Consider the following 14,721-nt stretch of genomic DNA (forward strand, 5'->3'; position numbering starts at 1 on the left):
TTGATGCAAATATTAAAATTATCAATAGCTGAAAACACTGTATGATATGGACAGATAAAAAGTCTGATCATCAACTTGCAGCAGGACAAAACACACAAAAAATGTTGAAAAGTGTGAGATTTCAGAGCCAGTTGCTTCTTCTTCTGGCAGAAGGGTGGAAGGGAAAAGAAGAGGGACGAAAGGAAAGCCTTTGAGAGGTTTAGGAAATGGGAAGAGTGATGAAAATTTTACTGGGACCTCAGTTCTGGGGAGACTTACTACACACATAAAAAAAAGATTTGCATCACGTCACTTCAAAGAGTTCCGGAACCTGTACAGAAAAAAGGAACAGAGTTCAACCTAAACATCATTTCTGCCCTTTTTATTGCACATGAAAACCACACATTGCATGTTGTACCACCATACAGTGAGACCTTTGGAGATGGTGATCCAGATTGCTGTACACACCTGTACCTCTAATACCCAGTAGTACGTCCTCTTGAGTTGATGCATGCCTGTATTCATCATGGCATACTATCCACAAGTTCATCAAGGCACTGTTGGTCCAGACTGTCCCACTCCTCAACGGCGATTCAGTGTAGATCCCTCAGAGTGATTGGGGGGTCATGTCCATAAACAGCCCTTTTCAATCTATGCCAGGCATGTTCGATAGGGTTCATGTCTGGATAACATGTCGGCCACTCTATTCGAGTGATGTCGTCATCGTGAAGGAAGTCATTGACAAGATGTGCGTGATGGGGGCGTGAATTGTCATCCGTGAAGACGAAGGCCTCACCAATATGCTGCCGATATAGTTGCACTATCAGTTGGAGGCAGACATTCATGTATCATATCCAACATAATGCCACCCTTGTTGAGAGCCCTTCCTGGCACAAAGTAATGATGTGGATGCGATCGAGCCGTGGTATTGACTGTCTAGGCATGCTTGAACTACAGACAACATGAGCCGTGTACCTCCTTCCTGGTGGAATGACTGGAACTGATCGGCTGTCGGACCCCCTCCATCATGCATGGTTGTTTACATCTTTTGGCGGGCTTAGTGACGTCTCTGAACAGTCAGGGGGAATGTTTCTGTGATACAATATCCACAGTGAACATCTGTCTTCAGGAGTTAGGGGAACTGGGGTGATGCAAAACTTTTTTTGATGTGTGCAGATGGGATCCTTCCGCATCATCTTATTCTATGGCATTTTCTTTATCTCTGTAAATGTTACATTGAATGTTATCATAATTTGTGACACATATATATCTTTTTAGCTCTTTCCAGAGAAAAGTTAACTATTGCTGCAAGTAGTGCAGTAATTCAGAAAACACAAACAATGGAAATTTTAGGTAGGAATATCAGCAATGGAGGGAAAGACAGATTGCTACTTACTGTAAAGAAGACGTGTCAAGTTGCAGACTGGCACAATTAAGAGATACTTACATAAAGCTTTTGGCCACAGCCTTCATCAGTTAAAAACACACACACACACACACACACACACACACACACACACACACACACACACACACACACACACACACACCGTTACCGTTTACACATACAAGCAAGCTGGAATGCCGCGGTACTGGAGTTGGCGGTTGTCTGTGCATGACTTTGTGTGTGTGTGTGTGTGTGTGTGTGTGTGTGTGTGTGTGTGTGTGTGTTTTATTGACGAAGGCTGTGGCAGCCTAAAGCTTTATGTAAGTGTCTTTTAACTGTGCCTGACTGCAATTTGACGTGTCTTCTTTACGGTAAGTAGCAATTCAGAAAATACTTTAACTTTTAAGTAAATGTTGATGTAGTTTTGATAGACCATTTCACTTTATTTGACTTGCATATATTATGAGATACGTAAATCACATTTCTTATGGTGATATGACACATGCTTTTAGTTAAATAAATCTGGGTTTTATCACTGTAATAATCACTAAGTGTTGCCAAATGCTGTAGTGTGTAGCATCATTAGGCATAATATTTGTGCCCTGTTTCAGTACATTGCAATGTATTTTTAAAGTATCAAGAAAAATTATCACAAATTATAACATGGAAACTGAGGAAATAAAAAAAAAAAAACAATTAAAGGTGAACTTTTTTGATAGAAAATTATGTTTGATAGAAACATTATGTTTCCTAAAAAAAAATTCTTTTCAGATTAATGAAAAGATGATGAATAAAGTTCTGAGCTACATTAAGGCAGGGAAGGAAGAAGGAGCTCGTGTTGAATGTGGTGGAGAACGTATAGGTACAAATGGCTACTTTGTCAAGCCAACAGTGTTCTCAAATGTTACTGATGACATGAAAATTGCAAAAGAGGAGGTAAGAACTTTATAACATTATCCTTTTTACTAGATGAAATTTGCTTATATGTGGACTGCTAAAATATGTTCTGTTTATTATTGCCAATATTTCCCTTTCTGTAAATTAATCTATAGGTTTTCATAAATTCTAACAATATTTACAAGACACTATAGAAAGTTCAAAAAAATATTAAATGTTTTACATTTGATCTTTGTATCTTTTATGTTTGAGTACAGTGCTTTACAAAAATTGTTTCAGATATTTGGCCCAGTACAAAGTATTCTAAAATTCAAAACTCTGGATGAAGCTATTGAAAGAGCTAACAATACAACTTATGGATTGGCATCTGGAATTGTGACTAAAAATATTAATAACGCCCTGGTGTATGCAAATGCTTTGGAAGCTGGCAATGTCTGGTTAGTCTTATTCTCACTATCAATACCTGTTGATATAATCAACGAATGCTGTTCTTGTCAATAATAGTGATGTTGATTGTGTTATTTATTAATATTATCATGCCAGTTTTATTCACTTCTTTCTGCACAACCTTGAGTGATAAACAAGTTGTTATGAGATTGAGATCTACCCAGAGTTTGTTTATTTTTGACAAGTCTTGGCACTGACTAACTGGTCTTGCTAGTAACAACAGGCCTCTACGTTAGAAGTTAGTTATACGTTCCATGGCTCATTAGCACGATGAATCATAATGACAAGTCATTTTACATACATATCACAACTTAATTTTTAAATATGGCTACATACTGAAAGTTTTTAATTTTTTAATTAACATGGTCTAGACTATTTTGTGTATTAAATAATAAAACAGATGAAACTTCCTGGCAGATTAAAACCGGTTGCCGGTCCGAGACTCGAACTCGGGACCTTTGCCTTTCGCGGGCAAGTGTTCTACCAACCTCTACCCAAGCACGACTCATGTCCCGTCCTCACAGCTTTACTTCCACCAGTACCTCGTCTCCTACCTTCCAAACTTTACAGCTCTCCTGCGAACCATGCAAGACTAGCACTCCTGAAAGAAAGGATATTGTGGAGACATGGCTTAGCCACAGCCTGGGGGATGTTTCCAGAATGAGATTTTCACTCTGCAGCGGAGTGTGCGCTGATATGAAACTTCCTGGCAGATTAAAACTGTGTGCTGGACCGAGACTTGAACTCTCATTCTGGAATAAAACAGAGAACTGTAATATTATGAAAAGACTAGATTGTTACTCTTCATAAGGCTGACACATTAGGGTTGCAGATAGGCAAAGTGAAAAGAGAATGCAACTGTTGCATTGCTGGAAAGCAGCAATCCTAAGTAGGGTGGGGAAGGGGGTTGAGACAGCAGGGTACAGGCACAAGGAGAGAAGAACACTTGGCTGGTGGAGCCTGCAAGGATTAAATGTCAGCAGGACAAGGGACAAGACCGCCAGGCACAGCGTTGGGAGGCTGTGGGGGAGTGGGAAACTGGGAGCAGAAAATAAGAGGAGTAGAGGAGGAGAAATGACCAGTGGGTGTGTTGACAGGTTGTGGCACACAGTGAGAATGAGAGGACATAAAATGGGGGAAGGTGATATGACACGGGGCAGAAACTGTTGGGTGGAGGGTGTGGGGATAATAGTGAAGGCCAGGATAATTTTGGGAATGGAGAATGGGTTGTAAGAACTCACATCTGTGCAGTTCAGAAAGTTGGTCGTGGAGGGGAGGATCCAGATGACCCAGTTTCTAAAACAGCCATTGAAATCAGGGATGTTATGTTCAACTATATGTTGTGTCGCAGGGTGGTCCACTTTGCTCTTGGCCACAATTTGGCAGTGGCTGTTACTTCAAGTGTAAAGTTGCTTGGTAGTTATACCAATATAAAAAGCTGTGCTATGTTTGCAGCAGAGCAGGTATTACATGACTGCTTTCACAGGTGGCCCAACCTCTGATTGGATAAGCTTGTGACAGGATTGGAATAGGAAGCACAGGGTGGACTGGATAGGTCTTGAACCTGGTCTTCCACAGAGATATGATTGCCGTGGCAAGGAGATTGGATTGGGAGTATCATAAGGATGGCTTTAAGAGCAATGAGAAGGGTGATGGTACTTAATGGTTACTACTAGAATCATTGCTCTTCCAAACAGCATCCCATATGAGCAAACCAGTGACATCTTTACCTGCAGTTACGTGTACTTTAGGTACTGGGCTGTGCATGGCTTTGTTGAAAAAGAATAGTCCAATTTAGTCATAGGGTTGAGCCATGCATGTCTGCTTTCAGGCCCTGCAATTAATTCACTGCAAATAATCTTTAGCTGTGATCCTGCAATCAAATAGTCTTTGAATTGGCTAGAATTGAGATTCAATGAAAAACACAGAAACAAAAAAAGAAAAGTTAAATAAATAATTTAATAACAAGAGTTCTATTTTAATGTCTGTAATTGATGTATTGAACTAAGTGTGTAGAATCAATGAGACTGCAAACACACTAACAGACTTCTTGGAAAATATCATCCACACATTTCTGAAGATAACAAGGGCAGATAAGTGCAGGAAGTAGTACACAATCACCTTAACAACTCATGCATCCAAGTTGCTGGCAAGAATAATATACAGAAGAATGAAAAAGATAATTGAGGATAACTTTGATGTTGTTTAGTTCTATGTGAGGAAAGGTAATGGCACAAGAGAGGCAGTTCTGATGTTATGCTTGAAAATGAAAGCAAGACTTCACAAATATCAAGACTCATTCATAGAATTTGTTGACCTAGAAAAAGCATTTGTCAATTTAAAATAGTGCAATAGGCTCAAAATTCTGTGAAAAATAAGAGCAAGCTTCGAGGAAAGATGGATGATATACAAAATGTTTACACAAGAATCAAGCTGGAAGAATATGAATGGAAGATCAAGAACAAAGAGCACAGATAGGATCTACAATGGGGGTGCAATGTTTCTCCCCTAATGTTCACTATATACATTGAAGAAGAAATGATGGAAATAAAAGAAAGTTTTAAGTGTGGGTTTAAAAATCTGGGTGAAAGGATATGAGCGATAAGATTCACTGATGACATCACCGTTCTTAGTACAGGTGAAGAATTACTACGGGATCTGTTTATTGCAATGAACAGTCTTAGAGTCAAGAAAATGAATTCAGAGTAAATGGAATTAGTGACCATAAAGTAGATGAAGATAAAGAACTCTGCTACCTTGGGAGCAAAATAACACATGGTGGATGAAGCAAGGAAGACAGGAAAAGTAGACTAGAACAGGCAATCAGTGCATTTCTTGCCAAAAAAAGTTTACTTGTTTCGAACATCAGCCCTCATTTGAGGAAATAATTTCTGAAGACATACATTTGGTGCGCAGCATTGTATGCTAGTGAAACATGGACTGTGGGAAAACTGGAAAAGAAAATAATTGAAGTGTTTGAGATGCGATGCTATAGAAAGTTGTTAAAAATTAGATGCACTGATAAAGAATAAAGAGGTTCTCAACAAAATGGCAAAGAAAGGAATGTATGAAAAACACTGATAAGAGGAAGTAACAAGATAATAGGACATGTGATTAGACATTAGGGAGTTCTTACGTGGCACTAGGAGGAGGTGCAGAAGGTAAAAACTATATGACAAGAATAACTGGTGACATATGGTGTAAGTGCTAATCTCAGATGAAGAGGGTGGCACAAAAGAAGAATTCATTTGTGGCTGCACAATACCAGTCAAAAGACTGATGACTCAAAAATAAATAAATAAATAAATATGAGCTGGCTGTGGTAGACTTAAAGAGATGAAATACTAAGGTGTTCCCATGACTTCTTAAAATTGTAATTGCACAAACTGTTTGTAAAATAGTTGACTAGCATTAGAGATACTACTTTCTTGACATACCATCATTGCTCTGTTCATCCACTGTAGTGTATTAAATCAGTAAGATACTTATCTGCTATATGATAGGTGTTCTACTACACTACCCACTTTCTTCATTTAGTTGTGTAATTAATTTAGCTTCAATAATGGAAGGTTTACCTACTCCATTTTTTTTTTCTTTTTAATATAGGATTAACTGCTACAACGTCATTTCACCACAAGCACCATTTGGTGGCTACAAGCAGTCTGGAATTGGCAGGGAACTGTAAGTAAATAGTATAGATTAAAAAGTAAAATGACATAACTAATAAAACAATTTTTGATTATGCTACAATGCCTAATATTTTTCAGGGGAGAAGACACACTGCAGGAATATCTGCAGGTAAAGACTGTGTCTGTGAAACTTCCAAGCAAATCGTAAGATCTTTCAGCCATCAAATAAGAATTTTGTTCTGTTGAACAAATCATTATTGTGAAGCTTTAACAAACTTTTGTGCTGATCATATTGTAAAACCAGTAATATGGAAATAAATTTACATATATTTTTTTATCAGAGTATTTACTTTCTTCGTAATTTGCACCTTTTGCTCATTTTGGCAATAAAACTATAACTATCATACGAGTTTTGTAGATCAGTTTACAAAAATAATGGTAATTGTTAATATGTACAGAAGAGATGAATAAACTTGGGGTAGAAAGCTAACCTAGTAAAACACAACAATTAAAAAAACTGAGTGTCACCCATTAAAACTGTAGTAAATAATGCAGAATACATTACAATTTTTCATTAATATGCACAGTTCAGCTAGCAGCACTCATGCAACATTTCTTAATAATTTAGATCTTGCATTAAATAGTTTAATAAATATAATTACAAAATAAGTGTGTTACAGGGAGACAAAATGGCTGACAAGTACTTGCCTTCAGGAGGAAAAATTTTAAGTACTGTGTGTGTGTGTGTGTGTGTGTGTGTGTGTGTGTGTGTGTGTGTGTGTGTGTGTGTGTGGAGAACGATCTGAGTTGAAAAATGGGAGGCATCAGAGAAAATCTGGGATAGTTTTTCATATTTTTGGGCATCTATCGACAGTATTTAAATTTCATCCCCAAAGAATAAGTTCTGGCCAGGCATTCTGTCTCCTTATAATTGTATATGGTTCTCTCCCTACAATTTTTTTTATACAAATAATATTGTGTTTTAATTTTAACAGTGATTACCTTAAAGAATAAGAATTGATAGATTTTCCTCATTTAACCCATATACCAAGAAAGTAATACATGTACATTACTGTCCATTTTCCGTGCAACAATTTTTGCATATGCTACAACTGCTGTAGATTATATATCATCAACACACAGGCAGATAAATAAACAGTAAAAGTGGTTGAAAATAATCTTACTGTAACAGAACAAATTAGCTTCATAGAACCAAAGCCGAACAGTGGAAAGCTCAATGTTAAGTGCCAACTGTTCCGTAATAATATATTGAAGTATAATCTTGCTAATGAAGGCTGGACATAAATCCTCAATGGGGAAGGCAGTATGAATATGTGAGTGTATACATAACTTGTAAAGTAAGACAAGAGAACAGAATTGCATAGGGAACCATTGTAACTAGCAAAGGTTTATAGTCTTGACAGAATTAGTAAATATAAAACTCACGTTCAGCATGGTATTTAAATGGTTCTGTGAGGAATACAGAAAAATCTACAATAGTCATAAAATGTTCAAAGGAAATAACCACTGTAACTTATCTCCATAAACAGAGCTAAGACTGTGTTACCTCATTTTTCTCCTGGAATCCTATTGTTTATGGTATACAGGAGAAAAGTAAACCTTTGTCCAAAACAATCATCTACATAGGCAACAGAACATCTCATCCATAGGACACATGGTCTTTTTATACAGTAGCTAGCTCTGTCTTCTCCACTGGCGATGGTGGCAATCAGTTGTAATTACTGAATAACAATTGACACTGGAAGACATTCCAACTACAGTTTGTCCGTGTACAGAGTCACGTTTGCTGCCAAAGGAATGGCCTAGTGGCAGGAGCTAGTGCCAATAACTTCCACACTTGGAAGAGTCATGGATGACATTTCTGTATACAGGCTCCCTCTACAACCCCTTGACATTTGTCGCAACATTTCTAGGGACACCCTCTATATATCTGAATAGAGTTAATACTTGTAAAATATTTGTGACATCCTATGTTTCATCTAGTAATGATAATAATGAGCGTATGGCATTGGTGGCCGGGAGACCCCTCACGGGGCGGTTCGACCCGCCGCTCAACAAGTTCTTTAATGCCACTATGGCGACTTGCGGGTGAATGAGAATGAGAATGAGATGATGATGATGAAAGACACACAACACCCAGTCATCTCGAGACAGAGAAAATCCCTGACCCCACTGGGAATCAAACCCAGGACCCCGTGCTCGGGAAGCGAGAACGCTACCACAAGACCACGAGCCGCGGACTTTCGTCTAGTAAAATAGCAACAGATGTCTCTTCTTTGATTGGAGTTTATATATTGGAAGGTTTGAAAGGAGGTAATCTGGTGAACACAAAGACTGTAGATAAGTGCATCGTCAGTGTGTCGTCAAACTCTCTTGATGTCCTAAGATTCAGGTGGCCGCTGTCAGTCTCTTTAGTATTTCCCAATTCTGTTTCACTGCTTCATTGTGTTTTAAAATGCTTGCACACTTTTTTTCATCTAATTGCAAATAATTCCTACTTTTCCCAAGTGTACGTAGGGCAATCCATGCACGAATACGTGATTATGACTTTTCTCACATTGAAACTGCAGTGTGCAGATTATTAAGTTCCAAATAACCAAGGAGTTTTGTCCTTTCTGAGCAATAAACATGGACTACAGTCAAGTTTCGACACTATTTCATTGTCTCATAACCAAATTATTTTGTCATAAATAAAAGAATTAAATGTTCATATGAAATTTCTGGATTTGTTCTCTGCATTTTAATTGCTGACATGAGGAGTAGATCAATCATTTTTAACAAGTACTAACTTTTCAGTTTATGGTTGTGAGCGGAAGCATTTATTAAAAATGGTTACTATAACACTACTATTCAATCATTCAGTTTGCGAAACTACTCGTGAAAATATTATTTAGACACAGAAAGAATGATGCACTCCCCTATCACTAATTTCACTAATGCACACTTAATTCCGTCCAGCAGAAGAGAAAATGTGGTGAATGCAATCTTGCTATTGCATGCATCCACCTATGTTACATGTGAGTTCGGTGTGACGTCACAAACAGTCAAATGTTAGTTGAGAGTACCACCAGTTTCTTGTGTAACTGTTAAGAACTATTACAAGGAAGTGCCTAATCAGGTGCACCATCTCTTGTGCAGCACAGAAACTAGCTGTCGGTTGAAAGGAAAGAAAATATGAACTGTGAAATATGTATCATAATATGATTTAATTATTATGCATGGACTTTCAATGAAAATTTGTGCCTTAATGATTCATATATTTAGCATGCAATGCGAGCATTGCATTTGTAGAGAATAAACCCGTGGATGATGCAACTATTTCAACAACAGAAACAAATCTGGAAGAAGTGACTAAATAAGCAGAAAAAATATTATTTACACTAGAAAAATGGTTTAGGTATAACAAATTTATACTAAAAAATGAAGAACAAGAAAACAATAACTTCATGAGTTTTGAAAACAAGAAACTAGGCACTCAGACTTTAATAAAAAGAAAGTAGTGTGATATGAAAATTTCAATACTTACGACCTTCACGTGGATTATAAATGGACACAGGAAGAACACATCAGTAACATAAGCCATCCATTAAAGTTAGTCTACTATTTATTGTGGAAGCTAGCCCAGATAGTTAGTACTCAAATCCTAAAATCATTCTACTTTACACACTTCATCTCCACCAAAGGAGGTGGTACAGTGGTAAGGTAGGAGCCTTGTATTCAGGAGGACGGTGTGTCAAATCTCTGTAAGACCACAGAATTTAGGTGTCCTGTGATAAACCTAAATCACTTAAGGGAAATTCTATGGTGTTTTTTTTTTTTTAAAAAAATCTCGCGGCCAATTTCCTTTCCCATCTTTTCGCAATCTGAGCTTGTACTCTTTATTGATGAGACATTAAATCCTAATCTTGCCTCTGCTTGTGCTACTGCTGTGTTACATTGTATGGAATAGAGGTATGTGTGATCTCAATGAATATGAAAAAAATAATCATTATGCAGAAAACGACTATCTTCATGTTGACCAGCAAGTTGCAGACTAAAATTCAATATAAACTTGATCCCTCTGGTTACTGTTTATTCAAAATGGCAGTAATCTGAGCATCACTAATAACATAACTTCCCAAAATCCACAACACTTATCCTTTAGCCATTTGTTGTCCAGGGTTCCGTTCCACAGCTTTTATGTATGTTTGACATGATATTTTTTAACATTACATAAATCAAAAACAAAAGTTTTGTATAATCTTGGTTTATTATTCTTCTGTGCATAAACAACAGCACAGTGGTTAACGCACTGTACTCTCATTCAGGAGGATGACTTCAAACCTGTGTCCAGACATCCTGATTTAGGTTTTCTGTGATTTCCCCACATCTCTTAAGGCAAATGCCAGGATGGTTCTGTTGTGTATCCCCATGCACATTGATTTTATATACAGTTTATGTTGCATGGCACTTTTAAGTGAACTATACGTTGATTATTGTTGATGATCATGATCATGTCCCATACTCTGAGGAGCGTAGGGAACGATGCGGGACACCCGCACCGCTGACTAGGCAAGGTCCTAGCGGAGGTGGTTTGCCATTGCCTTCCTCCAACCTCAATGGGGATGAATGATGATGATGGAGACGACACAACATCCAGTCATCTTGAGGCAGAGAAAGTCCCTGACCCCGCCGGGAATCGAACCCGGAACCCTGTGCGCGGGAAGCGAGAACGCTACTGCAAGACTACGATCTGCGGACTGCGAATGCAAAAAATAAAATGCGGTTGTTGCTACGGGTTTCTGTAGTTGAAAATTTTAACTTTTTGCCCTCTGATCTTTTATGTGGGGATATGCATAACACTAAAAGATTTCCTGCTGTGAATGTACGATCTTTAATTTGTAGGACTATGTTCTAATAATTCTGATCTGGCTTGTTAGAAATGGAACACTGTATCATTACTGTAACTGATTACGAAATTAAACATGTCTTTCTCTACTTTCGTCTCTGAAATGCACTGAAAATTACTCTTATTATATGCACAGAAGTTACAGTATGCAGTGTTTGACAAACATAAAAGCTGAAGTGGATTTTTTAATATTTGAACACTATTGATTGCCACAGCTAACACGAGAACATGGAACTAAAATGAAAATTGATTTTAATGTTATTAGCCAGACCAGATTTCAACACAGCAGTCTTTCATATCACACAAGTAAAGTTTTAACACGCTGATTTACATAAATTATTTATGCCACTGATATTGTACTAGTAGTTGGCCATGTCCATCTGAAAATAACATAACAAAATCTACAATACTCCTCTGGGGTCACCAGGAAGCTGAAAGAAATATTTTAATGTAACATCACCTGCCCGCTTAGTTGGGGGAAAACTGCTTTCCTTCAATTATAATTTGAATTTGCAGCGGCTCCTGCAATCGTGGCGCAGTACTGCGTTACAGAAAATTCTAAATTCGCTGAAAGCGGCTAAAAATGTGGAATGAAATACTGGGCAAGCTAGCTACAAATTATTACAAGCATTTTTAACAATTTCTATATTAAAAATCAACATGAAATTCAAAGAATACACCTTTTTTATACATTAGTATCCATCTTTCTCGATAAAAGAACAAAAGAAAGCTAACTAAGCATTCAAGAGAGCGTCACAGGCTCTTACAACATTCACAGCTACAAGAACACACAGACATTAATGTATAAAGCTTCACTATTTATAAGCAATTTAATATGATAATATATATCCTTGTTATATTTTTAATTATTGTCGTCTGCTTTGGTTTCCACACTTGCCGACCGCAAACGTGATTTGCAAAATGGGCATACGTAATATTACACAAACATAAAAATGAAAAATAATTATTTCCTTTTTTACAGAATCCATATAGTCAATAACTTTTCATACAGAAATGAATTATAATAACACATATAATTTTTTTTTCACATTTATTACACTGATTTTACAAATGCCCTCTGGCAGCATGTGACTGACGTTGCCAAATGTTTGTCAATATGATCCCATTGTTGTCAACGCAGTCACTGTATATCACTTTACATTTTGTACATAATGCTTACTTTGTTCACTTTGTCACATGTTAGTCTATTTACATTGTCCAATGCTTTCCCAAGGAATGTATGTGTCTCTTTCACTTTGCTAGCTGACCATATGCTTAGTCCCAGGATCATTGCAGTTTTGGCTCCACCATCCAAGCTATGTGCGTTCAGGAAACCTGGGAAAACTGCCCTGGAGCTGCAGTCATCTCACTTGCTTCACAGTTTAACACAGTTCTATTGGTTCACAAATGAAGTTCGACCCTTGTCAAGTGTTCAAAATTGAACATAAAACATGAGAGTTATTCGTCAAAAAGTTAAAATTCGGTCCTTTTCGAAAATGTATATTTACGAAAGTCCAGATCAGTGGTAATGTTCAAGTGCATGTTTTGGGGAAAGCTAATATTAATCATTAAATAATTTAACAGTAGTGTTACGACTTTGTCTCGCAATTGTTCATTATAGACATTCTACAGTGGCAATGTACTCATGTAAGTTTGTGTTGCTAATATGAAGAAAATATCTAACATAAAGTGTCTAACAGGTTCATAGTTTGAGTTCATGATTTGAATTAATTAAAGTGTTTGTATTAAATAAATCATTCTGATGTTTAGTTCATCGACACTGAAGTTTTGTTGTTGTTGTTGTTGTTGTGGTCTTCAGTCGTGTGACTGGTTTGATGCAGCTCTCCATGCTACTCTATCCTGTGCAAGCTTCTTCATCTCCCAGTACCCACTGCAACCTACATCCTTCTGAATCTGCTTGGTGTATTCATCTCTTGGTCTCCCTCTACAATTTTTACCCTCCACGCTGCCCTCCAATACTAAACTGGTGATCCATTGATGCCTGACAACATGTCCTACCAACTGATCCCTTCTTCTAGTCAAGTTGTGCCACAAACTTCTCTTCTCCCCAATCCTATTCAATATCTCCTCATTAGTTATGTGATCAACCCATCTGATCTTCAGCATTCTTCTGTAGCACCACATTTCGAAAGCTTCTTGTCTAAACTATTTATTGTCCATGTTTCACTTCTATACATGCTACAGTCCATACAAATACTTTCAGAAACGACTTCCTGACACTTAAATCTATACTCGATGTTAACAAATTTCTCTTCTTCAGAAACGCTTTCCTTGCCATTGCCAGTCTACATTTTATATCCTCTCTACTTTGACTAACATCAGTTATTTTGCTCCCCAAATAGCAAAACTCCTTTATTACTTTAAGTGTCTCGTTTCCTAATCTAATTCCCTCAGCATCACCCGACTTAATTCAACTACATTCCATTATCCTCGTTTTGCTTTTGTTGATGTTCATCTTATATCCTCCTTTCAACACACTGACCATTCCGTTCAACTGCTCTTCCAAGTCCTTTTCTGTCTCTGACAGAATTACATTACATTAGACGAAATGTTGATGATGACGTTAGACGGTGCGTGCGGTGGGGTGAGGTAAATGTTGTGTCTCGGAGCATCGGCTGGAACACGATATATTAGCGACTGACGGGATCGACGCCTCGTACCCGCAGTAGCAACGACGGTGCAGTGGTTGGTGGCACCTGCGCTATTGCGGACTGTTCAGCTGTTCTGGCGTGTCGTGGATGTTTCACCCGCAATCAGCTGACTGGAGGTGGCACTGCAACCCATTGCTGCTTCTCCGCATGGATCTTCGTCGCAATACATGTAACAAACTTTCCACCACAGTGTATTATCTTTAAGGATACAGATTATAAGCTGTGAGAATAAAATGCAATTTCATTAATCAGCGTTTGTTGTCCAGTAAGCCGTCATTTTGCTGGTTTGCACAGAATATGTTGGGGTGATAACGGTTTTCATGGCTTGATGACTGAACTGCACTGTGACACTGCTATTAAGAGTTTATCACGCGCAAGTTGCACTGCACACTTTTACTTCGTTCTCACAGTCGATGCACTGCCAGAACATCTCTTCAACACATGAAATCATTTCGGTTCACACACACTAATTGTTTATTGTTATCATCTCTGAACGAATTACTAACTACTCACTTACAAAAGGTAAGTTCATTATTATTTGAGAACTGTGTTATGACAGTTTGTAACTTGACATTCAGTTTACTTCAATGTATATATTGGTGCAGTTCCAACAGTCACTCTCTGTCCCTTCTACACACAATATTCTGTCTGCAAGATTGTGTATGCACACACAGTCTATCTGGAATGCATGTTAACCCTTCCTTCTCTATTACTTTAACTTATGATGAGTCTATTACATTTACAATGTTCATTGCACTTTTCTTAACATTCTTACAATGCATAAATGACCTTTTTCACAAT

At 37.7% G+C, this 14,721-nt stretch overlaps 1 protein-coding gene across 1 annotated transcript in view; it reads left to right on the forward strand.

Annotated features, from left to right (window-relative positions):
- LOC126365833 (aldehyde dehydrogenase 1A1-like) overlaps positions 1–6,676 on the forward strand; it is a 36,861-nt gene extending 30,185 nt beyond the window's left edge. The window contains exons 9-12 of the mRNA XM_050008464.1: positions 2,138–2,302; positions 2,543–2,700; positions 6,317–6,391; positions 6,478–6,676. Of these exons, the coding sequence (XP_049864421.1) occupies positions 2,138–2,302; positions 2,543–2,700; positions 6,317–6,391; positions 6,478–6,547 (468 nt within the window). The 3' untranslated portion in view covers positions 6,548–6,676. The remainder of the gene's footprint in view (positions 1–2,137; positions 2,303–2,542; positions 2,701–6,316; positions 6,392–6,477) is intronic.
- The last annotated feature ends 8,045 nt before the right edge of the window (positions 6,677–14,721 follow it).

Source organism: Schistocerca gregaria, chromosome 4, assembly GCF_023897955.1.
Source record: "Schistocerca gregaria isolate iqSchGreg1 chromosome 4, iqSchGreg1.2, whole genome shotgun sequence".
NCBI lineage: Eukaryota > Metazoa > Arthropoda > Insecta > Orthoptera > Acrididae > Schistocerca > Schistocerca gregaria.